This window comes from Pithys albifrons, chromosome 14 (assembly GCF_047495875.1).
Source record: "Pithys albifrons albifrons isolate INPA30051 chromosome 14, PitAlb_v1, whole genome shotgun sequence".
Lineage (NCBI taxonomy): Eukaryota > Metazoa > Chordata > Aves > Passeriformes > Thamnophilidae > Pithys > Pithys albifrons.
This window is the reverse complement of record NC_092471.1, coordinates 21,017,809-21,044,640: the sequence shown is the minus strand read 5'-3', so window position 1 is coordinate 21,044,640 and position 26,832 is coordinate 21,017,809. Positions and strand designations below refer to the sequence as shown.

The following is a 26,832-nucleotide window of genomic DNA, read 5'->3' as shown; positions in this document are numbered from 1 at the left end:
GCAGAGCTAATTGAAATGCTGGGCTGGTGGAGAGTGTTATGTGTGTTATCTGTGCCAAACACTCCTCAGGGGCACTGCAGAGGTTAATGCCAAGAACTGCCAGCAGGGGTTGCTTCTTTTGGGGGTTTTCTTCCTACTTTACTTGCGTATAAAAAACAAGAAGTGTTTTTTGAAGTCGGCTTCTTTCAGAGGTTGGTTGGCTGAGACCTCTTAAATGACTTAGAAGCAAACTTTGTCCCCAGGGCAGCAGGAGTAAATCACTTGGATACAGATCTTCCTGATAGGAAGCATCTCAGCATCTGTCACTGAGGGATGAAGTGAAATCTCCCGTTAATATTTACCCAGGAGGGCTGCTGGCCAGTTTGGCATTAACTGGTGGATTTGCTGAATGTTTATTGCAGCCTCTGGAGCTTGTGCTGCCACTTGCTCCTGTTCTGGCCTCTGCTTTGGTGTGGGGGTTTGGGTGAGAGCACAGCTGATCCTTGGGAATCTTTTGATCCCACTGATCTTTGAGGATCATAGGAGTTATTAACAGAAAATGCTTGAAGGTTCCTCTTGTAAAATCTGAATTAACTTCTGTGCTGGCTCTGCTGGCCTTGTTTCACTTGGCACTGCTGTAACTTTCCCCTCCTTTGTTTTTCTTTTTTTAAATCAGGCTTGGAAATGTTTTCTCCAAAATCAAAGTTATTCCTGTCACAGTGTTGGCATTGTAGCTCCTGGATTCCAGTGACACATTTTGTCTGAGTCCTCCAGGAGTGCCCTCAAACTGCTGCTGTGCTATATTTAATAAACAGTTTTTCAGTGTCATTGAGAAGAATTGATTGCTGGGGATGGAGGGTGGGTTTGAACACAGTCAGCCTTTGAAATATCATCAGCCATTCTCTATTTCCTGACCTGCTCTTTACAATATATTGAAATTATTAAAAATTAAGCACATCTTCCCCTTTAGCTCTCCATAATAAATGAAAGTGAATAAAAGTGAATTGTAGGCAGAAATACCAGCACTGCTCTCTGTGTTGGTAGGTGAGTCAGGGATTAGTGGGGCAGACTGTGGCCTTCAGGTTTTGAGTCAGTTAAAAGTGCTTATTAAATTACTTGGGGTTTTTTTTCCTTTAAACCAGGTTCCTTGGCAGGGCTGATCGACATCTCTGCCCACTGGATGACAGATCTGAAGGAGGGAGTGTGCTTGGCAGGGTTCTGGTTCAACCACGAGCACTGCTGCTGGAAATCCAACACCACCTTCACCGACAGGGACAAGTGTCCCGAGTGGAAGAGCTGGGCCCAGCTCATCCTCGGCCGTGCAGAGGTGATGTGGGTGTGACTGCAGCTGGATTTGCTGCTGGATTCCCCTGTTACCCAGCCTGGACCATCCCAGGGATTGATCTGGGTGTAGATGCCACAAGTCCAAGCTCTGGTTGGTTCAGTGGTTTCACATTCATCATTGGGGTCTTCCAGAGATGTCAATAAACAAGTTAACTCATGTGTTGTCCTCAGAGGGGGTGTGAGGAAGCAAACCACTGCCACATTTACAGGTGCAGTGTGTTAGCTGTGTGTCCAAGACATGCTTCTTGGAGAGGGTATTTTGCCCAGGAATGTTCTGGGGGAATGCCATGGGCTCCAGTCCTGTGCTTGGGGCAGCTCTATCCAATGGAGCAGCTGCTTGACCGAGCCAGTACCAAGTGGAGCTTGAACTCGATGGTCTTTTCCAGCCTAAACAATTCCATGATTCTACTCCTGTACCTTGCTTCCTGTTTAATTAATGGCTTTTGGAGGTGGGATTGGTTCATCCCTGTAACCCAGCAAATGTACCTCATCCTCAAAACCTCAGGCTTGGGGTAGCTCTCTCCATTTTTGGCTGATAACTCTGAGAGGATGTGCTGTTTCCATGTGCTCACTTTAGTCCACAGGTATGATGTGGCCTCACTTGAAATGATCTAATTTGGGCATTTTTCTCTGTGTTTCAGGGGGCATTTGCATATATTCTCAACTACTTCATGTATGTTGTCTGGGCGTTGATGTTCTCCCTCCTTGCTGTCCTCCTTGTGAAGGGCTTTGCTCCATATGCCTGTGGCTCAGGGATCCCAGAGGTGAGTGAGGATGAGAGTGGGTTGTTTTTCAGGTGGGGTAGGGGATCCCCTATCCAAAATTTACACCTGCCTGTTATGGAATAATTTCTTCCACTTCAGATGGTGGCTTAATATTATGGGTGTTTTTCCAAGTTGTTCCTGAAACATGTCTACTACTAAAGTCTCCTTGCAATCCCTTAAAAAACTGAAGATGTTTTGGCATTTACTGCAGGAGGAACTGCTCAGAAGTTTCTCCATCAGGGATGGGGGCCCTGAAGGAAGGACTCAGGTGGATGGTTCTGCCTTTACATGGGGGGTAATTTGACTTACCCTAAGTTACTTTTGATAGCTTGGAACTCTGAAAACTGTAGGGAAAGGCAGGATTGGGGATGCCCAGTACATCAGTAACTCTGACCAGGGCTTGAATGAAAGCCTGTAGAGCTTTGTGTGCTTGACTTCCAGATCAAAACTATCTTAAGTGGTTTCATCATTAGAGGCTACCTGGGCAAGTGGACGCTGGTCATCAAAACCATCACCCTCGTGCTGGCTGTGTCCTCGGGGCTGAGCCTGGGCAAGGAGGGGCCCCTGGTCCACGTGGCCTGCTGCTGTGGGAACATCCTGTGCCATCTCTTCACCAAGTACCGCAAAAACGAAGCAAAGCGCAGAGAGGTACGTGGAGACACCAAACTGGGCAAGTCGTGGCTCTGGGGCTTCCCCCGAGGGGAAATTGTTCTGTTCCAGCATGTTCTTGGTGTGCCAATGTGTGTTAAAGTAAACAATTTTCGGCGGAGAGAAAGGACTGCACCAACAAGCTTATGAAGTTTATAGTGAAGACCTTTTATTACACAAAGCACACAGTTTATATGGGGTTAGGACTACAGCTTATTGGCTAAAAGAGTTAACACACCACCACGCCAGATACTTCAATTGGTTAAAGCCTATCTCTCACAAGTCCCATGTTTATATTGTTTCATCCTGGCTGTTTTCGTGCCCCTGCAGAGACCTGTGAATTCCTACTGTGTGAATTCTTGGGGAGTAACCTCCTCCCTATCAGCCAGCAGCAGCTGAGCTCCTTGCTGCTTCTGGCTGATAGCTGAGTCTCACAGGGTTTTTCTATAGATCTGAATTGCTCACTTTTGATTTTACTTTAACAACAGTGTGTCATGTGGGCCAGCGTACCTTCTGCTGAACCAAACCTGACAGAACCCACGGGGAGGGCTGGCAGGGTTTGGAGGGTCCCACAGCACCTCCACTTATGTTACACCCTGCTGAGACATGAGGAGCGTGAGACAGGAAAAGTTGGGGCGTTCTGGGGGGTGAAATTCCTGCTATTTTGTTGTACTGAAGCTTTTTCTGAGGTGAAATCAGCTTAAACAGAAAAGGAAGCTGCCAGTAATGCCAATTCTACTCCTTTGGGGCTGTTGAAATGCTGACCTTTTTGGAGCTACTTGCAACCCTTCTCCCTTGGGAATTTGCTCACTCCACCTTTTCCCTGCTGTCTTAAGGCAGGTGAGAGCTGGCTGGAGATAAACAAATTTAAGTGTGGGCAAACAGAAGAAGGGGGATGGTTGGGAGGGCCGAGAAGTCTGACTGCCCTGGTTCCTCCCACAGGTGCTGTCGGCAGCCGCGGCCGCCGGCGTGTCGGTGGCTTTCGGCGCGCCCATCGGAGGAGTGCTCTTCAGCCTGGAAGAGGTAACCTTGGTGTTTGCTGCCTGCCCTGGAGTGGCTTTAGTGCAGAACTGGCCCTGCTGGGTTAAAAACACAGCCCAGTCCTGCCAGCTGGGCTGTGGAAAGCAGAGCCTTTGGAATGCTGTGTGTACAAGGCCAACCTGAAAGCTAGTTGGGGGTTCAGGTAATTCTTATGAATCCTGGAGGGTTAGTTTTGGGTGATGTCTGGCCATAGCTTTGCCGTAAACTGGTTGGTTTCCCCTGGTCTGTCCGTGGTCAGCATCTCTGCTCACAGCCACAGTTGTGTTTTCAATATTGAATCACAGAATTACAGAGGTTGGAAAACACCTCCAAGACCATCGAGTCCACCCTGTGCCCAATGCCCACCTTGTCACCCAGCCCAAAGCACTGAGTGCCATGTCCAGTCATTCCTCGGACACCTCCAGGGGTGGGGACTCCACCACCTCCCTGGCTAGCCCCTTCCAATATTCAGCAACCCTTTCCATGGAGAGATTCCTCCTGATGTCCAACCTGAACCTCCCCTGGCGCAGGATTTCCTCTTGTCCACTCTCCTGACAGCTCTGTCCAAGTGTGCTGGGGAGCAAACTTCTCTGGCTTATGAAGCCCCTTCTCATCCCAAGGACTCCTTGATCTCTTGGTCTTGCATGTCAAACCATCTCCACTTCTTGCCTCAGGGCTTAGCTCAGGGGAGAGCTGGGATGGATTTCAGAGTAGGGTTGGGATGGATTTGCTCAGCTGAGCACCAGTTGTGGTGGCAGGTGCTGCTGTTTGGCACTTTGAACCTTGCAGAAGCCACATAGTTCTCCAGATTCAGCTCATGGCTGATGTGTGACACCGTTTATTATCCCAGTGAGTCCCTTCAGCAGTCCCAGAGGGCACTTGCTGCAGTGGAAGTGTGGAGGCCAGGGCCCATCCTGCTGCAATCCCTGTTGTTTGGGAGCTCCAAATCAAGCCTGGGCTGCTTGGCTGGAGAGGAGGGAGTGAGCCAGTGCACGTGGATCTCAGTCCTGGCTCTGCTTCCTGCAGGGGGGTAGTGACACGTGTTAAAGTGACCAGATCTCCTTTGTTCTTGCCTTCAGGTGAGTTACTACTTCCCTCTCAAGACACTGTGGCGCTCCTTCTTCGCTGCGCTGGTCGCTGCCTTCACCCTGCGCTCCATCAACCCCTTCGGGAACAGCCGCCTCGTCCTCTTCTACGTGGAGTTTCACATGCCATGGCACCTGCTGGAGCTGGTGCCCTTCATCCTCTTGGGAATATTTGGTGGACTCTGGGGAGCTTTCTTCATTCGCAGCAACATCGCCTGGTGCCGGCGGCGCAAGACGACGCGGCTGGGCAAATACCCCGTGCTGGAGGTGTTCGTGGTCACGGCCATCACGGCCATCCTGGCCTTCCCCAACGAGTACACCAGGATGAGCACCAGCGAGCTCATTTCAGAGCTCTTCAACGACTGTGGCATTTTGGACTCGTCCAAGCTTTGCGAGTATGTGAATGATTTCAACAGCACCAAGGGGGACGACCTGCCCGACCGCGCTGCTGGCCCGGGCGTGTACACGGCCATGTGGCAGCTGGCTCTGGCCCTTATCATGAAGGTCTTCATCACTATCTTCACCTTTGGCATGAAGGTGAGGCTTGCCTGTAAAGAAGCTCACATTCTTCTCCTGATCCTCTGCAGAACTCCCGGTCTTGGAAGTGTTATTTCCTCCCCAGTCAGACCTGTTTTCCCCCCAGGCTCTGTTATAAAGTGCCAGGCTGCAGTTGTGTGTCCTGCTCCTCATACCTGAGGGCAGTAGAGACCTTTCATCCTGAGTGTGAGCACCAAATGCAGTCACAAAACTGGTATCTCAGGGCTCCATGTCCATTTTCCAGACACAGAATGCTCTTGAACTGTCCTGCCTCAAGCCTTTTTGATACATATGTGATACAGGTGTAACAGGTAATTACAAAGCTATGGATACCTTAATTTGTAAATGCTTAGTTGTAGTTGTTCCTTGCTCAGATGGTTTGGAAGTTGTTTGGTGCAGCCTCTGGAGCTGCAGGTGTAGTGCCCAGGGCTGAGCCTTCCTGCAGTAGGTGGAGCTGAGCATCACCCCCTGCCCCCTGTCCTGCCTGTGGCCTGTCCAAAAAAGTGACCCTACAACAGAGGTTTGGCATCCCTGGTGCCCTGAGGTGGTCACTGACATTCCAGGACAGCCATCAAGTCTGTGACAGAGACACGCAAGGTGTGACAAAGCTGTGTGGCCAATGTGGAAAGGGGAATTCCCTGACTTCAAACAACAGGAGTTTTCAGAGTCCTGGAGCGGCACAAAAGAGCTGAAATGTGCTGGCAGTGGCTCTGCTGGGTGTCACTTGTGCTGCGTGTGTGAATTCCCTGTCACGGTGGAGTTTGAGTTTCTGCCAAGGAAGAGGGATGTTCCCAGTCTGTGTGTGAAGGAAGAGAGTGGGAAATTCCCATGCCTGCAGTAAACATACTGGGGTGGTTGGAGAGGTGCAGTGGAGCATTCATGGGTGTGATGGTGAAGCTTTGTTATATTCTGTCTTGAGAAGAGCTTGTTCTCTTCCACACCATCCTCTTCCATGACTGGTTCTCTTGCTCATAAAGGAGAAAATTCAGGCTCTCTTGCAGAGAATCAGGAGCATCAGAGTTCAGGAAGGGCAGAGGAGACAGAGCAAGACACCCTGGCCAGCTTGGACAGGACTTGGAGTAACTTGTTCTGGTGGAAGGTGTCCCTGCACATGGAAGGTATCTCTGCCCATGACAGGGGGTGAAACTGGATGAGTTTTAAGGTCCCTTCCAACCCAAACCATTCTGGAATTCTGTAATCCTTGACAGTTTTTGTGTCCCTGCTGATTGCAGGAGGGTTGGACTAGGACACCTTCAAAACAACCCTTCCAGCTCGACTGTTCTATGATTTTAGCTCCAGCAAAACCTCAAACTCTGCCTGTTTGGAGGTTCCACCACCCGTCTGTGGAGTCTCTGAGCACTGGCACTCACCGACACGTGTTCCCACAGGTGCCCTCAGGCCTCTTCATCCCCAGCATGGCGGTGGGTGCCATCGCAGGGCGGCTGCTGGGGGTGGCCATGGAGCAGTTGGCCTTCTACCACCACGACTGGGCCATCTTCAGCGGCTGGTGCAGCCAGGGCGCCGACTGCATCACCCCCGGCCTCTACGCCATGGTGGGCGCCGCGGCGTGTCTGGGTAAGCACAGGGCTCCCCAGGGCCAGGCCGTGGCGGAGGCTTGGTTGGCCATGGGAGGGGGTGTTAGAGTGGCTTAAAGGTTGAACTTGGTGATCTTAGAGGTTGTTTTCAGCCTGAATCACAGGATGGTTTAGGTTGGAAGGTACCTGAAAGATCAGCTTGTTCCATCCCGTAGTGACTCTGTGACTGAAGAGTTGTGGGAGGCCATGGAAGCTGGGCTTCACCTCCAGAACTCAGGAAATGTTGTAGTAGAACATGCCATGTGTTTCTCATCCTGTTGGTGTTCTTTTGCCAGCCCATCCTGGCAGTGGACACAGCAGGCTCCAGTGGGGAGCTCCTGAGTGGGAGCTGGGAGAGATGAGGCTGCCCAGGGACTTCAGTTTTCCTGTGGGGTTTTAATTCATTTTACTTCCTGTTCTGGCCTTAAATCTTGTGATGCATTTCTGCTTTCAAGTGTTTTTTTGGTAACACTTCTTCCTCTTGGCAAAGTTTGAGAGGTTGGGTGCACGTGACCCAACCTCACTTCCACTGTGATTCCCAAGAATTCTCCTCCACAGAATGTAACTCTTAAGGCACTACTTTATAAGGAGAAAATCTCCTTTCAGAAACAATAAAAACATGGTACTAAACCCCATCTTTGACCTTTTTAGAGGGGACAGACCTTGTCTGAGCAGTCAGTCTGGTCTAGTGGAAGGTGCCCCTGCCCATGGCAGGGGGTGGAACAAGATGGACTTTAAGGTTCCTTCCAACCTAAACCTTTCTGGAATTGTTTGCCTGTAATTGATGGAAAATAAATCCACTTCATTAACAATTCTGTTTTCCACTGGGCAGCACTGAAGTTGCCCTTTAGGGAAGGGATATTGGAGCAAAACTCGTCCAGAATGTTTGGGAGTAACTTTGGGACTTGAATCTCAAAAGCATAATTAAAATATGCTGAGACAAAACCAGACAGAAACCTCCCACTCTGGGGGGACAGAGGGTTTCAGTGCTGCTCTGCTGCTGTGTGGCTGCCACAGCACCACCTGTGCTGATGCCAGCCCGTCTGCAGGTGGCAGAGGGCAGATGAAACACATCTCAGAGCAGGGGGAGAGTCCCCCAAACACCTGCTTGTGCCATCTGTGCTGTGTTTGCAGGGGGGGTGACCCGAATGACCGTGTCGCTGGTGGTCATTATGTTCGAGCTCACCGGGGGGCTGGAGTACATCGTCCCTCTGATGGCAGCAGCCATGACCAGCAAGTGGGTGGCCGATGCCATCGGGCGGGAGGGCATCTACGACGCCCACATCCGCCTGAACGGGTACCCCTTCCTGGAGGCCAAGGAGGAGTTCTCGCACAAGACGCGGGCGATGGACGTGATGAGGCCGCGCAAGAACGACCCCCCTCTGACGGTCATCACTCAGGACAGCATGACCGTGGAGGACGTGGAGACCATCGTCACCAAAACCACCTACAGCGGCTACCCCGTGGTGGTGTCCCGCGCGTCCCAGCGCCTCGTGGGCTTTGTCCTCAGGAGAGACCTCATCATTTCCGTTGGTGAGAGGCAGTAGGCACAGGGCACTGCTGCTGGCAGAGGCCTGAAGGACCAGCTGCCCTCAGCTGAGGAGGTCAGACACCCTGGATGCTGGGGGCTGTGCTTCCTGATGTGCCCCCAAGCAGCGTGGGCTCTGCTTGCACGGGATGTGAAGGACTGGGTGGCTTGTCACAGGATCACTGAGGTTGGAAAACACCTCCAAGACCATAAAGTCCAACCTGTGTCCAACCCCAGCCTTGTCAACCAGACCAGAGCACTGAGTGCCACATTCAGTTTTATCTTGAATACCTCCAGGGATGGGGACTGCACCACCTCCCTGGGCAGCTCCTTCCACCGTTTAGTAACCCTTTCTGTTAAGAAATTCTTCCTGATGTTCCACCTTCCCTGGTGCAGCTTGAGGCTGTGTCCCTTGTCCTGTCGCTTGTTATCTGGGAGAAAGGGACAACCCCCACCTTGCCACAATGTCCCTTCAGGTAGTTGTAGAGTTGTCCAGTGCCATCAGTGTTGCTCTGCTGAGTTTGTGAACTTCAAGGCATAGTTGTGAAGTGTGAGGCTCCTTTCCAGCAAGAGCAAAGCCTTCCTGACTTTGTGGTGACAGGATGTGGAAAGCTTTGTGAACTGTTCATGTCTCAAAAACTGATACCCAGGAAGTTCCACCTGAATGTGAGGAAGAACTCCTTTCCTGTGCAGTGACTGAGCACTGGAACAGATTGCCCAGAGAGGGTGTGGAGTCTCCCTCCCATGTCACAATTCCGTGCATGTTTAGGTTGCTCTTGCTCTTGTGTTTCATGCAAACCTGCCCTTGCTGTTCCCAACCCTGAGCCCTGGGTGGAAATTCTGCCCACGTGGCTCCCACTGGCTGGGACAAGCAATGTGGCTTCTCCTGGTGAGGCAGAAGTAATCTGTGTGTTAGGTAGGGCTGAGAGACATGGGGGCACATATTCCTTAAAAATTGCACTGCAGGGGCCCCAGGCTGGGTCCTGATCTTACTTTGTCCATGGCAGAGCTGGAGGGGTTTTATAATTAAGTTGCTTCAGCTGCACATCAATTCCACGTGTTCCCTGTCTCTTTTCAGGTGAGGTTTCGGCCTCAGTTTTAGGATGTTCAGTGCAGTTTTTGGAGCGTGGGACTGTTGCTCTTGCTCTCCTGATTCAGTACCTGGGCAAATGCTTATGTCAATATGGAACCAAATATACAGAAACAAGTGCACTGTGATATTCCATAAATTGCCTGCCTTCCGTGAGGCACCTCTATGGTACCATCACAAATTCCTACCCTTGTGTTCCTTGGAATCTCCAGGGATTCATTAAGAGTGATCCTGTCCCCAGACTGTGTGTGGTCCTGTCCCCAAGCTGTGCACAGTGATACATAGCTGGGAGCCACAGGGTGGGATTTGGGTTTGCATGGTCAAATGTCCTGAATAGTCTCAAATATTCTGAATATCCAGCCTGGTGTTTGTCCCAGGAAGTCTTGGAATGCTGATACTGAGTTGCAGAGTGGCAGGTACCCACATTACCTGTGTGTGCACCAGTGTGAAGGCCTGAGGAATGGCCAGTACTTGACATGTTTTCCATTCCTGACCCAAGTGACGTCCATGGAGCCTGTGCCAGTCATTAAATGCTTAAAAATAGTCCTTTAACTGCTCTGCATGGGACCCAAATTGGTGACTCATAAAAGCAGAAAGCATTTTATCTGCTGCCTCTTAAAACTGGGAAGTTAAAGGTCTCCAGAACTTGAGTTTACGTGGCAAGAGCACAATGCTGAGGTGCAACAGCCTTGGCCTTGGGCAAAGCACGTGCTGGTCTCACTGCTGGAGTGGAACTTTGGAGACCTTGGAGGTTTTGCTGTCTCTTCTCACAGGTAACAAGTGACAGGATGAGAGGAAATGACCTGAAGTTGCACCAGGGGAGGTTTAGGTTGGATATTGGGGAAATTTTTTCATGGAAAGGCTTGTCCAGCCCTGGCACAGGGTGTGCACCTGCAGAGTCCCCATCCTTGGAAGTGTTCAGAAAATGTGTGAATGTGGCACTTGGGCACATGGTTAATGGTGAACGTGGTGGTGCTGGTTGATGATTGGACTTGATGATCTGAACGGTCTTTTCCAACCTTAAGGACTCTGTGATTCCATTAGAAGAAAGGCTGGAAGCACATTCCACCCTCAGTAGGTGCCTTGAGGAACAGTTCAGGTGAAGGGAAGGAACAGACTTGTAAGGCGATGCAATGTGGGCAGAGGGAAGGGAATGCTCTTCCATTTGGAACAGGAAAGGAGGGCTGACATTTAATCAAATATTTCTTCTTCCAGAAAACGCCCGGAAGAAGCAGGATGGGATTGTGAGCACTTCAATTATTTGTTTCACTGACTACTGTCCCCCCCTGCCTCCGAGCTCCCCCTCTGTGCTGAAACTCAGGAGCATCCTGGACCTCAGTCCCTTCACAGTGACGGATGAGACGCCCATGGAGATCGTGGTGGACATTTTCCGCAAGCTGGGATTGCGGCAGTGCCTGGTCACTCACAACGGGTAAGAGCCCCAAGTCCCTGAGCTGGAGCCTCCTCTGCTCCTGGTGGGCAGAGGGGATGGCACTGGCTGGTGCTGAAACAGGTTTTGCCTGGAAAAAGGGAATTGTGAGAGCCCAGTCCAGTTGGAGCAGGAGGATAAGGGCTGTAAGGCAGAGGCCTGGCTTCCTGTGCTGGGGGGTCTCTGCAGCTCAAACCTCCTCCCAAATCTGGCCATGTATATCCTGGAATTGGCTTTGGTGCTGATAAGAGTAGTTTGAGCTGGGGAAGGATGAGGGCAAACTGAGTGATCCATTCCTGCAGTGTGGCACCAGCAGGAATTCTCTCCCTGCTGTGGTGCTTTTGGACCAGCCCCTGCCAGCCCCACACACGGCTCAGTGTGCTCTCCATGGATGTTCTTCCCAGCTCCCTCATTCCTGGCCTGCCTTTGGGCACCTTTTTTAAAGCCCAGCTGCTGAGTGCAGAGGTTTAAAGAGCAGCAACATACACTGAAGTTGGTCTTTTCAGAGAAGGGGGTGTGTGTTAATGATTATTTATTTATTTAAATACCTTGCAGCAAGGTGGGGGTCAGGCTCTTCCAGGTGACGAGAGGAAGGGGCCTCAAGCTGTGCCAGGAGAGGTTTAGGTTGGACATCAGGAGGCATTTATTCACAGAAAAGGTTGTTAAACATTGCAACTTCCCAGGGCACTGGTGGAGCCCCATCCCTGGAGGTGTCCAGGGAATGACTCAGTGCTCAGGGCTGGCTGACAAGGTGGGAATTGGACACAGGGTGGACTCAATGATCTTGGAGGTCTTTTCCAATTTTAAAAATCCTGTGATTCTGTGATTAATATTTGTATTTTGGTTATAACCTCCATACTTTTTATTGTCAAATACTGATGTAAAAGTCTGCTGGGAGTGGTGAGTGTCACACTTCGTAGAATCCCAGAATGGTTGGGGTTGGAAGGGACCTTAAAGCCCATCCAGTGCCACCTCATCCCACCCCTGCCATGGGCAGGGACACCTCCCACCAGCCCAGGTTGCTCCAATCCCTGTCCAGCCTGGCCTTGGACACTCCCAGGGATGGGGCAGCCACAGCTTCTCTGGGCACCTGTGCCAGGGCCTGCCCACTCTCCCAGGGGTGAATCCTTTGTGTAGGTGTCACTTCAAATTCCCAAAAGGTTCTTCAGCCCCTGCAAGGGCCTCAAGTAGCCCTGCCAGGGGTCCTTCTAGGGATATTGGTGCATTAAAAACATGTTCCATTTTGCAGGAAGCTGCTGGGGATCATCACCAAAAAGGATGTACTAAAGCACATTGCACAGATGGCCAACCAGGACCCAGATTCCATCCTCTTCAACTAGAGGCAGACTGTAGGGACTGTGTCCACACACATGGAACTTTGTAGCCCAACTTGGACAGACTTTCCTATTTTTATTGAGACCATGGAACTGTTTCCAGAGTTTTCCTCCATGGAGCTGAAGAAGATATTTTTTTTTCTACCAGATAACCAATTGCACTACAGAATCTGTGGAACATGATCTTCTTTTTAGAAGAAAAATAGACTTTATGTACGTTGCTTTTGTGAAGTTGCATTGGAAAGATTCCATGAAGGAGTAAAAGCAAAATGTTAGAGAATTTTATTTCCTCCTTCTCTTTCACTGGAACTGTTGTTACTAACCTGGGGAGGAAAAGCCCAAGTGTTTGTGCACCTCCAGAGATGTGGAAGGAGCAGGATGGTCCTGCAGAGTGTTCAGGTGGTGGCAGAGGGACATGGCTGTACTCAGGGTGGTGTATTCCCACAGAGCCACTGGGGAAAAATGAGAACCTTGTAAAGCCAAAATAGGGGAGGGCAAAATAAAACCTGGCTGGCTGAGGCTGCTTGGCTGAAAGAAGGAAAAAAAACCCCAAACCAACCCCTCTTAAAAGTGGTCTCAGTTTCTCATTGGGAAGAAGCTGGTTTTGATTAATTAGTGAATGAATTAATTGCTCTGTTGCTGCCTTGCCAGGAGAACCCCCGAGGAGGAGGCAGGAGGAGTTCACAGATGTGTTCCCATCTTGATTCCTTTTATAGATCCATGCCCAAGGATTCCTTCTCCTTGATTTCCCTTGAGCATGTCATTAAAATCCCAGAGGTTGAGTCTGATGTTCCTGCCCTTTCCCAAAAGCCCTGATGGTGTTGGACATTGCACAGGTGACCTCCTCCTCCTCACCACCTGTCCCAGTGGAGAGCCCGGCACCCAGAATGTCCACAGGTGTGCTCTTCCCTGCTCCCTCCTCACCCTGGATCCCAGCTGGAGAACTTCCAGCACAGCCACTTCCCTGTGGCACCGCTCCAGGTCTCCTCTGGCCAACAACTATGCAATAAACCCTTCCCACCCTGGTCCACCACACCCCTCTGTGCTCCTCAATCCCTGTCCCAGAACTGACCAAATTACTTTCCTGTTAATAAAACTGTGCCCATTTCCTGGAATTTGGGAGGTTTATGGATGCTGTGGGAGGCTGATGCTGTTCATCGTGGCCACAGTTTTACGCTCCATGATAAACTTGTTCTGTGGAGAGTGGGGACTCCTGGCTGGACTTGGCTGGAAGTTGGTCCATCTTAGATTCTGTCAAATGCAAACATTCCTCATCTTTCCATGGAGCAAAAGGCAGATCCTTTATCTTCCAAAGCCATCCAGCAGCCCATCCCTGCTGCTGCTGCTTGCACCTGGTAGTGAATTCTTGTACAACTCAAAGCTGCCTCAGCTCAAGATGTCACCAACAGATCTGATTTCCTTCTGCTTGGAAAATAAATTCCTGGGCTGGTCTGTGGTGGTTTTGTGCAGCAGGAGATGGTTGGAATGCTTTGTGTGCTGTCTCAACCCAGCCCAGCAGTAGCAGCTTTGCCTTTAAATGCCTGGTTTTGTTCTACTTGGAGGACAGGAGGTCTGGGATCTGGGGCTGAGTCCAGAGAGGAAACTGCCTTCTCCCACTTCGCTGGGAGCTCCTTCCCAGGGATGCCTGTCCTGTACATGCTGGGTTCTCTTCCCCGGGGCACATTTGGGATACCAGAAAGACAAATCTCTTCTACTTTCTCCTTACCTTATCATATGTAGGAAGGCTCCAGCTTGAACAATATGGTGTCCGCTTCAATTAGATCCATGAACCAGTTCCTGTCCCTGCGGGAAGGCTGCAGCAGCCCAGGGGAAGGTAAGAGCAGGAGGTGCCAGAAGGGAAACCCGTGCACAGGCTGGAACATCCCAGCTGGCTGGAGAGTCATCCCAGCAGGAACATCCCAGCTGGCTGATGGGTTATCCCAGCTGCTCCTGGGGAAGCAGAGGGCAGGGAGCCCGGTGCTGGAGGGGCAGCAGCTGCTCTGCTGTCTGGGAATGGGAGCTCAGGGCAGGAAACACCTGCCCAGCAGCTCCTCACTCTGCAGCAGCCGTTGGTGTGTCTGTCCCATGGGTTGTGTTTTTAGTGGGAGAGGTGCCCTGGGATGCTGGCTGGGGAAAGTCCTGCCTGGGAGGGTGGGAGTTTGGAAAAGGCAGGGAAAGCCAGTTGAGCTGTGCTTTAGGGAGGCTCCATCCTTGGTGTGGGTGGGATTTCAGAAGGTCCTTATCATGCCAAACTAAATGTGGTGCTAATGGGAGAGTAGAACGGGAACATTCCAACAGTCCAAGGCCTTTCTGTGCCTCCTGCTGCGCAGATCCCTCCCCTCCTGCTTGTTTTGAATGTGGAAAATAATAATTTTCCTTCTGTAATGGCTGGAGGTCTGGAATATGTGGGTGAGGTGGAAGTGGGAGCTTGGAGCAGGGCATTGGAGCTGCTCTGCCTGTCTGCAGAGCCTGCTCACCCCATTATCCCACAAAAACGGTGTCCATGTGAGGAAAGTCCTTGTTCCAGCTCCAGGATGGTTTCTAAGCTGTGGTTTCTGTGTAGGCAAACCTGCAGCAAAATTACCTGTTACTGTGTTAGCTCCAGTGGGGATGCAGAACACGAGGCACATGTGGGGAAATTGCAGGGATGGATGGATGCATCACTCCATACTGGCATTGGAGCTTCCCTTCCCTAGGGAGTTGTGGGCTGTACCAGCTCCTGGCTGCTCCCCATCTGCCTTCATTGAATTCCTTTGATTCCTACAAAAACTAGCCCTTTCTGGCTCCACTCTGGCAGAGGGCAGGGTTAGTTTGGAAGTCCCTCCCTGTGAGGGTGGGCAGGCCCTGGCACAGGTTTGGGCAGAGAAGCTGTGGCTGCCCCATCTCTGGGAGTGTCCAAGGCCAGGCTGGACAGGGCTTGGAACGACCTGTCCATGGCAGGGGGGTGGAATGAGATGAGCTTCAAGGTCCTTCCAGCCCAAACCAGTCCAGGATTCATCAAAACCTCTATGCAGCAGAGAGACGCAACCCCAGATGTTTATTGTCAGTGCTCTCTCTCAGCCCTGCTCCACAGTGATGCCTGGAAGGGCTTTCCCTCCCTGGGACACTTCCTGCTGCTGGGAAGTGTTTTGCCTTGTGCAGTTCTTGCTCTTCCATTGCTTTACTCCAGGAGGAGCCCTGGGATTCCCTTCAGCAGACAGCTGGGGATGCAGGTCAGAGCCGGAGATGATCATCCCCTGGATGAGTAACCCAGGAGGAAGGGACCTGGGGCGGGTTTTGCAATATCCTATTTATGGCATTACGATATTTGGGATTCTCCTGGGGCGAGGGCTGGATGCACTCGCCTGTCAAATGCAGGATGGGAGTGTGGGGAGTGACTTTGAGCCTCCCTGCCCAATGCAGGGCTTGGAATGAGCTGATCTTTAAGATCCCAACTCAAATTAGTGTGTGATTCCAGGATTCTACTCCCCCATCCTTGTGCTGGGGTTTGAACGGGACACAAAGTGGGGAATTTTCTTTAAAAGTGGAATTACCTTTTCCTGGAGGTTTGAATGGGACACGAAGTGTGGAATTTTCTTTAAAAGTGGGATTACCCTTTTCTGGGAGTTTGAATGGGACACTAATTTTCTTTAAAAGTGGAATTATCTTCTCCTGTTGTCTCCAGCTTGTGTCATTGGGGAAACAAAGGGGCAAACTGCGTGTCTGTGGTTACACAGGGCCCGTGAGCCGGGATGGAGCTGCCTCAGCACTTTCCTTGTGCTCGGCTCCATCATCGCAAGGGCCAAGCCGGGGCGGGGCCAGCGGGGTCTGCGAAGGGAGGGAAAGGATGGCCGAGCTGCTGCGAGGGAGTGGGAAGGGATGGCCGAGCTGCTGCGAGGGAGTGGGAAGGGATGGCCGAGCTGCTGCGAGGGAGTGGGAAAGGATGGCCGAGCTGCTGCGAGGGAGTGGGACGGGATGGCCGAGCTGCTGCGAGGGAGTGGGAGGGGATGGCCGAGCTGCTGCGAGGGAGTGGGAGGGGATGGCCGAGCTGGGAGTGGGAGGGGATGGCCGAGCTGGGAGTGGGAGGGCATGGCCGAGCTGCTGCGAGGGAGTGGGAGGGGATGGCCGAGCTGGGAGTGGGAGGGCATGGCCGAGCTGCTGCGAGGGAGTGGGAAGGGGTGGCCGAGCTGCTGCGAGGGAGTGGGAGGGGACGGCCGAGCTGCTGCGAGGGAGTGGGAGGGCATGGCCGAGCTGCTGCGAGGGAGTGGGAGGGCATGGCCGAGCTGCTGCGATCGCCTCCACCGCCCCGGGGCTGCCTGAGCAGGGAAAGGCAACTGGCTGTGGAAAAGGAGAGAAATCCCCTGCGGAGTAAAGAGATCTCCCCTTCTTTCCTCAGCCGGACCTCATGGGAGGGGCTGGGAGCTTGCACAGCTGGGATGGGATGGGACTAAGTGGCCTCTAAAGGTCCTTCCAACCCAAACCATCTGTGATTCCGTGCTGGATGAACCCTGCACGGGGTCAGCTCTGCTCACTCAGTGCTTCGGCATTAATGTTTTCCCGAGGGGTTAGCGAGCCTCCTGCAGCTCCGCGAATCCTTCGTGCTGCAGGGAAAAGCTTTCGGTTTTGTTTCCCTGGAGGGAGCGGTGCCCTGGGGCAGAGCGAGGGGTGCCAGCAGCGCCGGTGGGGCACACCCGCTGCCTTCCTCGTGTGCTTTAAAATGTCCCAAGAAATGATTTCCTGGGGTGGGGACGTATTTTTTGGAGTGGATTTCCTGCTCCCGACGAGCTGGGAACTTGAAAGAAAAACAAGATCTTGCCTGGAAGGAGACTGAGACTTGGAGGTAGCGATGAGCCGGTTCGGAACAAATGGGACAACAATGGGACGCCCGCGGCGTCCCCTGTGCCAAGGTAAAGGCAGATCCTCATCAGGGGAGATAAGAGGCCCCTTTGGCACTGGCTGCAGGAAGCAGTTTCTGTCGGGATCGAATCCACATGGACAGGCCGTGAGAAATCAGGTCAATATGGAATTGTTGGTAGCGCTGCGGTCCCTCCCCCCCGCCCCGTCTGGGGCAGAGCAGGAGGGAACCATGGAATGGTTGGGGTGGGAAGGGACCTTAAACATCATCCGCCTGTTACGACCCGCCCCAGAACGGGAGGGAAACTCAGATTCTTGTTAATAAATCACTTGGTGTGGATTAGAGTGAAAAACACTGTTGGTAAACATTCATAGGGTTTACTTTAGAATAATTTTGTTTCAAAGGTAAACAGGTTGTTGCCATTTTGGGTGTTGTCATCTATAGTAATGCAGCAATACTGAAGTATAAAAATAACAACTGAGGAAATGCAGAAGGAATACAGCAATATTAAGGCATGAAAATAACACCTAAGGAAATGTATAAGGAATACACCAATTTTAAGGCATAAAAACAACACCTAAGAAAAAGGGAAAGAAAAAAAGGAGATGGAAAGGTATCTGTAGTCACCACCCATTGGAACCAGCAATAAAACTTTGTCCTCACTGTCTGTTGATCAAAATGATGGTCTTGATCCACTGAGGGTGGGAGAAGCTCCCCCTAAAATTGCTGAGATCTTTCAAGTTATTACACATTTCTAGGTCAGGTGGGAATACCTTGTACCTCCCTTGGAGCAGGGAATTTTACAGTGGATGGTTTCCCAAATCTCTGACACCTTCAAGGGCTCAGCATCGATCACGGGCCAACACCTGAGATGAATAGCCCAGGCCAGATGTGAAATGTCTTTGAAGTTTTACAGCAGAGTCATCATGTAAGGGAGGACATTGGCATGATGAGAAGGATTGTCCCACCTCACAGGATTTGCCTCTTACCAGTCTCTTCCCTTATCTGGAAACCCAGTTTGTAGCTTCAGGTCTGCAGGCCCTTCTGCACCTGGGGCAGCTGGACAGTGGCACCACTTCCCTGATTCACAGGTCCTGTCCCAGCAGGCACATTCAGGGAGGGGTGGGCTTTGCTGGGGAGCAGCTGTTTGTTTTCAGTTTGCTACAGTGGACAAAAGTCTTTGGGTGATCTTGGAATGTTTAAGTCATTAACTATTCCAGTCTCTGACACCACCCCTGCCATGGGCAGGGACACCTCCCACCAGCCCAGGGTGCTCCAAGCCCTGTCCAACCTGGCCTTGGACACTCCCAGGGATGGGGCAGCCACAGCTTCTCTGGGCACCTGTGCCAGGGCCTGCCCACCTTCACATGGAAGAGTTCCTTCCCAATATCCCATCTAACCCTGCCCTCCTTCAGCTTAAGGCCATTAAAGAAGAGTCTGGAGCTGCTGCTCAGGGATGTGCTGCTTGGGGAGCTGGAGCTCTTCAGTTTTGGGGAATTCCATTGTTTTATCTGTGTGTCTCTGAGCCTGAGGGATGTGGCACTGGGAAAGCAGCCCTGGAGTTTGTGGGATGATCTGCCCTGCCCTTGGCATGGGAAAGCCCAACTGCTCCTTACTGTGGAAGGGTTTGGTCCCTGCCCCAAGGCTGCTGTTGCCCCAGAGCACGTGTTGTGTTCCCACAGCACGTCCTCACCTGTCCTGGCCTCACCTGGCTCCGGGGAGGTATCTGGCCGGGATCCACAGGGAAGGTCCAGCCTCTGCTGCTGCTGAGCACACCCAGCTGGGCAGCACCAGGTGAAACTGTGGGCAATGTGTTTGTACAAGTATTGAGATAACTGTTCTGTAGTCTGAGGTGGATGCAAATGAAGTGAGTTGGTGATGCCAAAATTAGACTTTCCCAAGATGAGGGAACCATCGCAATTTTATTTTGTAACAAATCTGTTGGAAGGAACTGTCTGTTGTGCCTCCACCATACCCTTCCTTCCAGGACCTCAGGCACTGGTGATGCTTCCACTCATGCTTGTATTTAAAAAAAAACCTAAGCAAACCAGATTTTGGGAAGAACGTAGCAGGATCAGCTCAATTCTTTTATGTAAAGTTGATTAGTGACCACTGACTTTCCAATAGGAGCTACAGTGATGAGAACGCAGCTGTGCTGGGCAGGGCACGTCTCCAGGATGGAGCATCACCCACTGCCTCCCGAAGATTGTGCTCTGTGGGGAACTCGCCACCGGCTGCCGCAAGAGAGGAGCCCCAAAGAAGAGATACAAGGACTGCCTGAAACAACAGCTCAGCCTTGGCCATATTGACTGCCCCAATGGTCCACTCTGGCCTGCAATCGGGATTCATGGAGACACACCAGTCACGACGCTGCTGCTTCCTTTGAGAATGCACAGAGAGTCAGTCTGGAGGAAAAACCACAATGCAGAAAGAACCGTTCCTTGCCAATGTCACCCAGAGAGACGTTCCACTGTGCCTTCTGTGACCGGACCTGCCTATCCCGTATCGGCCTTTTAGCCACCAGCAGCTTGCAGCAAGCCTGGGTAGTGCCCTTCCCAAATCTTCGTTTGCGAAGCTGAGCCATGATGATGACAGTGAACTTACAGCAATACTCAAGAGAAAATAGTGAAATGTCTTTTTTAATAAACAATTTTAAGAATTTAAAAAAGTCTCTAGGAGAAATCTTCCGTATTTTGGTCCATTTGCTTCCTCAGTTGGAGAGAAGTGCTGTGTCCTCATCCAGGTCTCTCCACACTTTGTTCTCTCTTCCTGGAGTGTCCTGGGCAGTGTTGGTGCAGGGGTAGGCTGGGTTCTCCTGCTTGCCTCCCAGGTGTTGTCCAGGTGGGAACAATCAGCCAGGCTGCATGTCCCTGGTCAGGCTGGGCATGTCCAGCCCACCTGCTGGAAGTACCAGGACAGGGAGCACGATGGAAGGGGCAGAGGGGCCCCGGGGGGCTGAGGCTGCTCTGGGTGGGCTGTGCCAGGGCCTCATCACCCTCACCGCGAGGAATTCCATCCCGTCTCTCTTTGCACCACTTGGCTCTCCCCAGCCAGGGTGAGGCTGCTCTTTGCCCTGAAGCTGGTGGAGTTCTTCTCCAATCCACCCGCCCCCGAGCGCTCTCCTTTCCAGGAAGGCGGAGTGGCCCGTCGCCCGCTGGCACCGAGCCCGGCCCTCCCGCACGCACACGGGGCTGCTTTCCCTGCTTCCTCCACGGCAGACACAACCTCCTGCCGGCTCCAGCGGGCCGTGGCCACTTTAAACTCCCTTTCAAAGGAAATCTTGCAACCACCTGCTGCGTTTCCTGCAGCCCTGGCTTGGCTGGTTCAGCCCTGCACTCCCATGGCTGTTGCCAGAGGAGCTGGAATAAGCTCAGTGCCCCCCAGGAGAGCTCAGAACTGGTGGGGATATCAAGAGCCCTGGAAGGACCATTCCTGTTGTGGGTCACCAAGGTGGCTGGGACAGGAGGAGGTGGGATGAGAGGTGGAGGGAAGCGGATCATTTCCAATGTGGTTTTGAAATGCAGGGATTTGGATTGTGCTTTCAGGTCTTGTTTGCTTTGGGCAAGAGCCCAACGTGCTGCAGAGCTGAGGGCTCAGCTCCCTCTGTCCCTCCCTCGCTTCATGGGGAGTGGGAAGATAGGACCCTGAAGCCCTGCCATGGGGGGACCAGCCCTGTCACCCCTCTGGAGGCAGCAGGAGGATGCTCTCTGGCTTTGGATGAGCTTTTGGAGGCTCTGAGCTGAGGAAGCTACTTTTGGGGCTGGTCCAGGTGTCTGTGTGCAGGATGCCACCGTGCCCCTGGGACGGTTGTATCAGCCCCCCTGAAGCAGGAACCTGCAGGAGACAGGGTCTGGTGAGTGGGAATGTCCTGGAGTGTGGAGGAATGTGGGAAGCACCTGGCTCAGCCCTCCAGGCAAGGATGCAGAGGGTGAGGAGTCAGGCCTGGAAAGCTGTGGGAGGGAATAGCACCTGCCCCACCACAGCACCCTGGGGTCTGGCTGTGCCTTAGGCTGGGCTTGGCAATCCTGAAATGGAGAGAGGAGGAGCCCCGGGATCCGCTGGGAGCTGAGTGGTGCAGGGGAGAAGGAGCGGGGCTGGCCCCAGGGCCTGGGTGGGGAGCTGGTCCCAGTTGGGATGAAGACACTGGGCTGGGAAACAGGAACAAATCTCCTTGGGATTGCCCCAGGTGTCCACGGGGTGAGGCAGCTACAGGTGCAAGATGAGGCAGGGCCCCTCGCTGGGCTCTGTCTGGAGCTCTCAGGGTACTGCCTGTCCCTGCTGCCCCAGGCAGTTTGGCCCTGGTGCTGTGGCTGTGCAGAGACCCCGGGCAGAGATCCTGGATGCCTGATGGAAAGGAGCCAGACCTGTGCTGGAGTACAGGCTTTATTCCAACCAGCACTGAGGGCCCCTGGCAGCCAGGCCAGCATGGGAGTGATCCCATCCTTCCTGGGAGCCCACGCTGCCATACACACCCACAGTCTTAGTAGGATACAGAGAGTAAAGGGGTAATTAGAAAAAGCCGCTGTGCCCACCCTGGTGTCCGTGGGCTGAGCCAGCTCTGCCCTGCCCGAACCCCTCTTTGGCCTCTGAGGTGGCCTCCATCACCTGGAGTTGGTTGGGTCCCTCCAAGGTCCTGCTGTGGCCTCTGGGCTCACCTGGAGCTGGAATCCTGCAGGGGAGGCATTGCCAGGGCTGGAGGGGCTGGGGGGCATAAAATCCCCAAGGGAAGAGGTGCTTGGGCAGCAGGGATGGGGAGCTCCTGGTCCTGTGCAGCCTGGCTTGGTCACCACTGCCACATGCCAGGTGTGGTGCCAGGGCTGGTGACTGCTCTGACTTCACAGTCCTGCTCTTTGCCCTCCCTGGAGCCCTTTCCTGGCATTACTCTGGGTTTCTGATCTGCCCAAACTGAAACTCCTTTGCTCCTTTTCAGAGGCTGGACCTGCCCTGCTCCCACAGGCTGTGCCCCAGGGATGCCAGCCCTGTGCTCTGGGGATGCCAGTTCTGTGCCCCAGGGATGCCAGCCCTGTGCCCTGGGGATGCCAGTTCTGTGCCCTGGGGGTGCCAGTTCTGTGCCCTGGGGGTGCCAGCCCTGTGCCCCCCCGTGCTGCTGCTCCCTGCTCACCCCAGCTGCTGTCCCAGCATCCCCAGCCCAGGGTGCCCACCACCTGCAGCTCGGCTGGGGCTGCCCCTGCCTGAGGTGGGGTCAGACTCATGGAGGGTCACCCCGCTATGGGGACACTTTGTCTTGCCACGGCAGATGTGGCCCTGGTGCCAGAGGTAATGTGCCACCAGGGCTGGGATGTCTCCCACAGTGCAGGTCCCCTGTAGCTCCACAGACCCTTCCAGGCTCCTGGGCTTCCCCCCACCCAGGTGGTGGCCCCAAGCACAGCAGGTCCCTGCGGGCAACCACCCCTCATGCCCTCTTTGGCTTGTCCCTCACCACGAAAGACAAGACACACCAGGAAGGACCCTGTGCCACCCCCTGGCCATTTGGCCACTGTCCCAGGGCCACGTGGGCACATCAACAGGCAGGTAGGAGCAGAGGGGGTGTCACAGGTCGAGCCGGAAGGCCCCGAAATAGTTGGTTTCTGGGTCGCTGTCATTGATGGCCAAGGAGGAGACAGACACGAAGAGCTCATCGCCGGCCTTGAGCTCGAAGACTCCGCCCTGGTAGAGCGTGTGGAGCCCGTAGTCTGCGCCGGGCGCCCAGCACTTGGTGCCCACGCCTTTGAGCAGCAGGACGGGCTGGCTGTGGGGTGGCTGCCACTGGATGCACTGCACCAGCTGCGGGCTCGAGTCCTGGGCGCTGGTGCTGCGGTAGCGGAAATAGATCTGGGAGTAGACGTAGTACTTGCCCGGCTGCTCCACCCGCAGCCGCCCCGCGCGGTAGGTGAAGTTGCGCAGGTGGGAGCGCGGCGTGCCGTGCCTCCAGTGGGGGATGGCGTGGCGGCACGACTGCGACAGGTTCCCGAAGTGCCCCGAGTGCCCTGCGGGAAGGAAGGTCACTGAGGGGAGCGACCTCTCAGCGGAAGGGGAGGGGTGGCTCGAGTTCTCTCCCACTCGTTCACCTTGGAGGGGTGAAAAGTGGTTTTGGAGTGGTTCCCACCTGCCATCCAACACGTCCTCCCATCCTGCTCCCCTGCCCTTTGAGGGAGGTCTCTTCCCTGTTCCCATCTCAGAGACCACCCAGTGCCCAGTGGGGCTCCCTGACCTCCTGTCCTGGTCCCCTGCCCTTTGCGGGAGTCCTCTCTGCCCTGTTCCCATCTCAGAAACGCACTGGTGCCCAGCAGAACTCTCTGACTCACCATCCTGGGTGGGGCTGTGCAGGCGGAGGGTGAGATGTGCCGAGGGCTTCCCGGCTGCCGTGGCAGGAACCTGCCCCTCAGAGGTGTTGAAGTAGCTCCGCTGGGCCTCTGTGGGAAAGGGACACGCGGCTGGAGAGGACCAAGCATGGGGACACCCGGCCCTGTGCCAGCAGGGCAGGGAAATGCTCCACTGACCCATCAGAGAGGAAGGTTATTCAGGGATGGAAGTGTCTCGTCAATCATTATCTAACATGTCTATGCTGTCCCATTCCCTGGACTCCAGACAGATGGGCATGGCTGTCCCTCCAGCCCATGAGCAGGATGCGTGTGCCCTTCACCACCCAGTTGGACAATCCTGGTTCTCCCTTCCTGCCCCATCTCATACCACTGGAGTTGGGCCATGACCAGCCCCCCAGCCTGCTCCATCCCAGCACATGGACGTGGATCCCGGCTCTGCTGCCCCCGGAGCTGGGCCAGGAGGGACTCACCCTTCATCGCGCTCCTGAGAATGATGTTTTCTGTCGCCTGGGCCACAGAGGAGAGAAGGTCTCATGGTTAAAGATTGCACTGTCTCTGTGCCCCAGCACCTCCTTGCTGTGGAGGACCTGGGTCCAGCCCCCTTCTTAAACCATCCTTGCCAATTCCATCCCTTTGGTGAGGCAGGTGAGGAAACTGAGGCAGTGGGGCAGCCAGGAGCTCTCCCCCCCTTCCCTGGTCCCTGCTCTCACCGTGGACACATAGGCTTTGATGGTGCTGGCCAGCTTGAGGCAGGTCTGGCTGCTGCTCAGCTCCTCCAGGCTGGAGCCCTCGGGCTGCTGATTGAGCTTCTGCAGACACCGCAGCTCCTCTGTGTTCCCTGGAGCTTGAGATTTCAGCTGGGATGGAAACAAACTGGGATGTCATACTGGGATGGACGGAGGGAGCAGTGAGGATCACACTGGAGTATGGATATGGGACAGCTGCCTTCAGCCTGGCTCCTCTGACATCAGGGGGCTCAGAGAACAACCCTGAGCTGTCCCAGTCCCAGGGCTGGTGGTGGGGCAGGCGGCACCACCAGGATGCAAATCCAGCTGTGTCTCCTGTGTGGAATGGATAGGGTGGTAGGAGGCTGAGTGGATCTGAGCTCAGTCAAAATACTGTTTTTTGAGAATTGGACATGGTAAATCTCATCCTGTCCTCCCAAGATCCCTTGCAGAAGCCCCTCCCAGTTCTTCTGGAAGCACGCCAGCCCCTTTCATGGAGTTCCAGCTCCAAGCAAGAGGAGGAGGGCAGGACTCAAGGTCTCTCACAAGCCACAGAGCACTGAGTAAAGAACCCAAAATTCCCATTATCCATCTCCTTTATCTCTTCCTCCCTCCTCAGGAGGGAATGAGGCTTCTCCAGCCCCAGGAGGTGCCTTGGCTCTGTGGGCACTGGGAGGCAGGAGCTGCTGTTGGAGGCTGGATGTGCCTGGGCAGCCATGGCCACGGTCCTCCTGCTTCTTCAGCTGAGCTGGGATTGCAAAACAAGCTCTGGCACAGCTTGGCTCTTCCAGCTGCAGAGCCAGGACCCTGAGCAGTCCCAGGGCAGACCAGGCGGGTCTTGGGCACTTCCCTCTGCTGGCTCATGGTTTGGGATGGGAAGCCTTCCCTTGGCCAGCTGCCCTTCCCTGGCTGTCCCAGGGCTGTCCCGGCTCTGCTCTGGCCGTAGTGTGACCATGGTGACTGTCACACCTGGCCACAGGGTCACAGCACACTGTGCTGCTGTCCAGGGCATGGGGAACCTGAGGTACAGATGGGATGGCTGCCCTGAAATCGGTGTGCCAGGAGCTGGGAATGAACACACCGGCAGCTTGGCCCCCCCAGCTCTGTCACCTGGGTGGTTCCCAGATCCCAGGACAGATCCAGGAGGCTATGTTGTCCCCTGGGGCTTGGCCACCTCCCTCACCCCACGTGTCCCCCATATCCTGGTTTGCTCTGAGTCCCCCCAGCCCCCTGCCCACCACAGCTATGGGTACTCACTGCCTCACACCAGGATGCACTCACCTTTGGGATCTATATCCCATCAACAGGCAGATATGCCTTTATATCAACAGAATACTGGGATAAATACAGCCTCTACATCCATAGAATACTGGTATCAATAAAGCCTTTAGATCTGCAGAATACTGGGATCAGTGCAGCCTCTGGATCTACGTGATATTGGGATCAATAGAGCCTCTCTTTCCACAGGATCCATACGGACTCTCTGCAGGACAGCTACACAACGTCAGACTGAAGGGAATTTGAGTTCCTTTTTGCTCTCTTATGCTCCCGGATGGACCTGCTGGGGGCACAATTCCCTACGGATGGGCTGTGGGTTTCCCTGGAGGGTCTGTACGCAGCCCCCGGGGTGTTTCCTGCACACACGTACCGCCCGGGCGGTGCCAAGGAAGCGAATTCCGAGGGATGGGGCTGTTCCCGCTGCGGGTGCGTGTTCGGGCACGGGCCATGCGTGCGGCTCCCGCGGGCTGCCCGGGGCGCTGACAGGGGGGTATGCCCGTGGGACCGGGTCAGCCCGGCCCGGGAGCTGCTGGAGCGGGTCCAGAGGAGGCCGCGGAGCTGCTCCGAGGGCTGGAGCCCCTCTGCTCCAGAGCCAGGCTGGGAGGTCACCTGGAGAAGAGAAGGCTCCAGGGAGACCTGAGAGCCCCTTTCAGTGCCTAAAGGGGCTCCAGGAGACTGGCTCCCTTTTTCCAGCATAGATCCCAGGAGGGATCCAGTGACCGGCCGCTGAAATCAGCACAGATCGGTCCATTTCTGTGGTTTTCTCCTCCGTTCAGCTCTTCCCTGGGCTCTGTCTCCCCCATCCTCCTCTTATCTCCAGCGGGACCACACGTGACCCAGGGATGGAAACAAAGCCCAAAGCAGAGCTGGAGCCCCCTCCAAAGGATGCTCCGCTGGATCCAGACAGGCTGTTTATTCCTCCTGCATCCGTGGGCAGGGCTTTTCCCTTTTCCCCGTCTCTGGTGGTTTGTGGAATGTCTGGCACTTCAGGACCCGTTTCTTGCCGGTCCCTCAGGGATGAGCGTGTCATCCGTGGCAGCCCCGAGTTTCCCTCTCCCCAGGGATCTCCTGTCTGGTGTTTCCCTGCCGCTCCCGGGGGGTTGTTGTGGATTGGAATCAGCGGCTGGGGGAGAGGAGGGGGGACTGTTGGCAGGATCAAGGCCAAGTTTGGGAGTGGTTTGGCGCGAGTGACCCCACGGGAGGTGGGAATGGCGGGATCCCGACACGGTTCGTTGGTGGGACTGCACAGGAGCGGGAGCACACGAGCAGCTGGAAGGGGGGAGTGCTGGTAGGGGGGTGCTGGTAGGGGGGGTCGCAGCATTTCTCAAAGCGGGTGAGGA

The 26,832-nt window shown here is 54.1% G+C and overlaps 2 protein-coding genes across 12 annotated transcripts in view; one reads left to right on the top strand and one right to left on the bottom strand.

Moving 5' to 3' along the window:
• Nucleotides 1-15,981, top strand: part of LOC139678316 (H(+)/Cl(-) exchange transporter 5) — a 41,017-nt gene extending 25,036 nt beyond the window's left edge. For all 11 annotated transcript variants that reach the window (XM_071569031.1, XM_071569026.1, XM_071569025.1 and 8 more), the window contains 9 exons: nt 1,122-1,306; nt 1,965-2,087; nt 2,529-2,735; nt 3,678-3,758; nt 4,835-5,377; nt 6,766-6,952; nt 8,086-8,484; nt 10,785-11,001; nt 12,248-15,981. In XM_071569031.1, the coding sequence (XP_071425132.1) occupies nt 1,122-1,306; nt 1,965-2,087; nt 2,529-2,735; nt 3,678-3,758; nt 4,835-5,377; nt 6,766-6,952; nt 8,086-8,484; nt 10,785-11,001; nt 12,248-12,338 (2,033 nt within the window). In that variant the 3' untranslated portion in view covers nt 12,339-15,981. The remainder of the gene's footprint in view (nt 1-1,121; nt 1,307-1,964; nt 2,088-2,528; nt 2,736-3,677; nt 3,759-4,834; nt 5,378-6,765; nt 6,953-8,085; nt 8,485-10,784; nt 11,002-12,247) is intronic.
• A 5,554-nt stretch (nt 15,982-21,535) lies between these two features.
• LOC139678607 (tumor necrosis factor ligand superfamily member 10-like) overlaps nt 21,536-26,832 on the bottom strand; it is a 6,456-nt gene continuing 1,159 nt past the window's right edge. Inside the window, exons 2-5 of the mRNA XM_071569561.1 lie at nt 24,200-24,346; nt 23,960-23,996; nt 23,472-23,579; nt 21,536-23,153 (exon numbers count right to left, since the gene is read on the bottom strand). Of these exons, the coding sequence (XP_071425662.1) occupies nt 22,717-23,153; nt 23,472-23,579; nt 23,960-23,996; nt 24,200-24,346 (729 nt within the window). The 3' untranslated portion in view covers nt 21,536-22,716. The remainder of the gene's footprint in view (nt 23,154-23,471; nt 23,580-23,959; nt 23,997-24,199; nt 24,347-26,832) is intronic.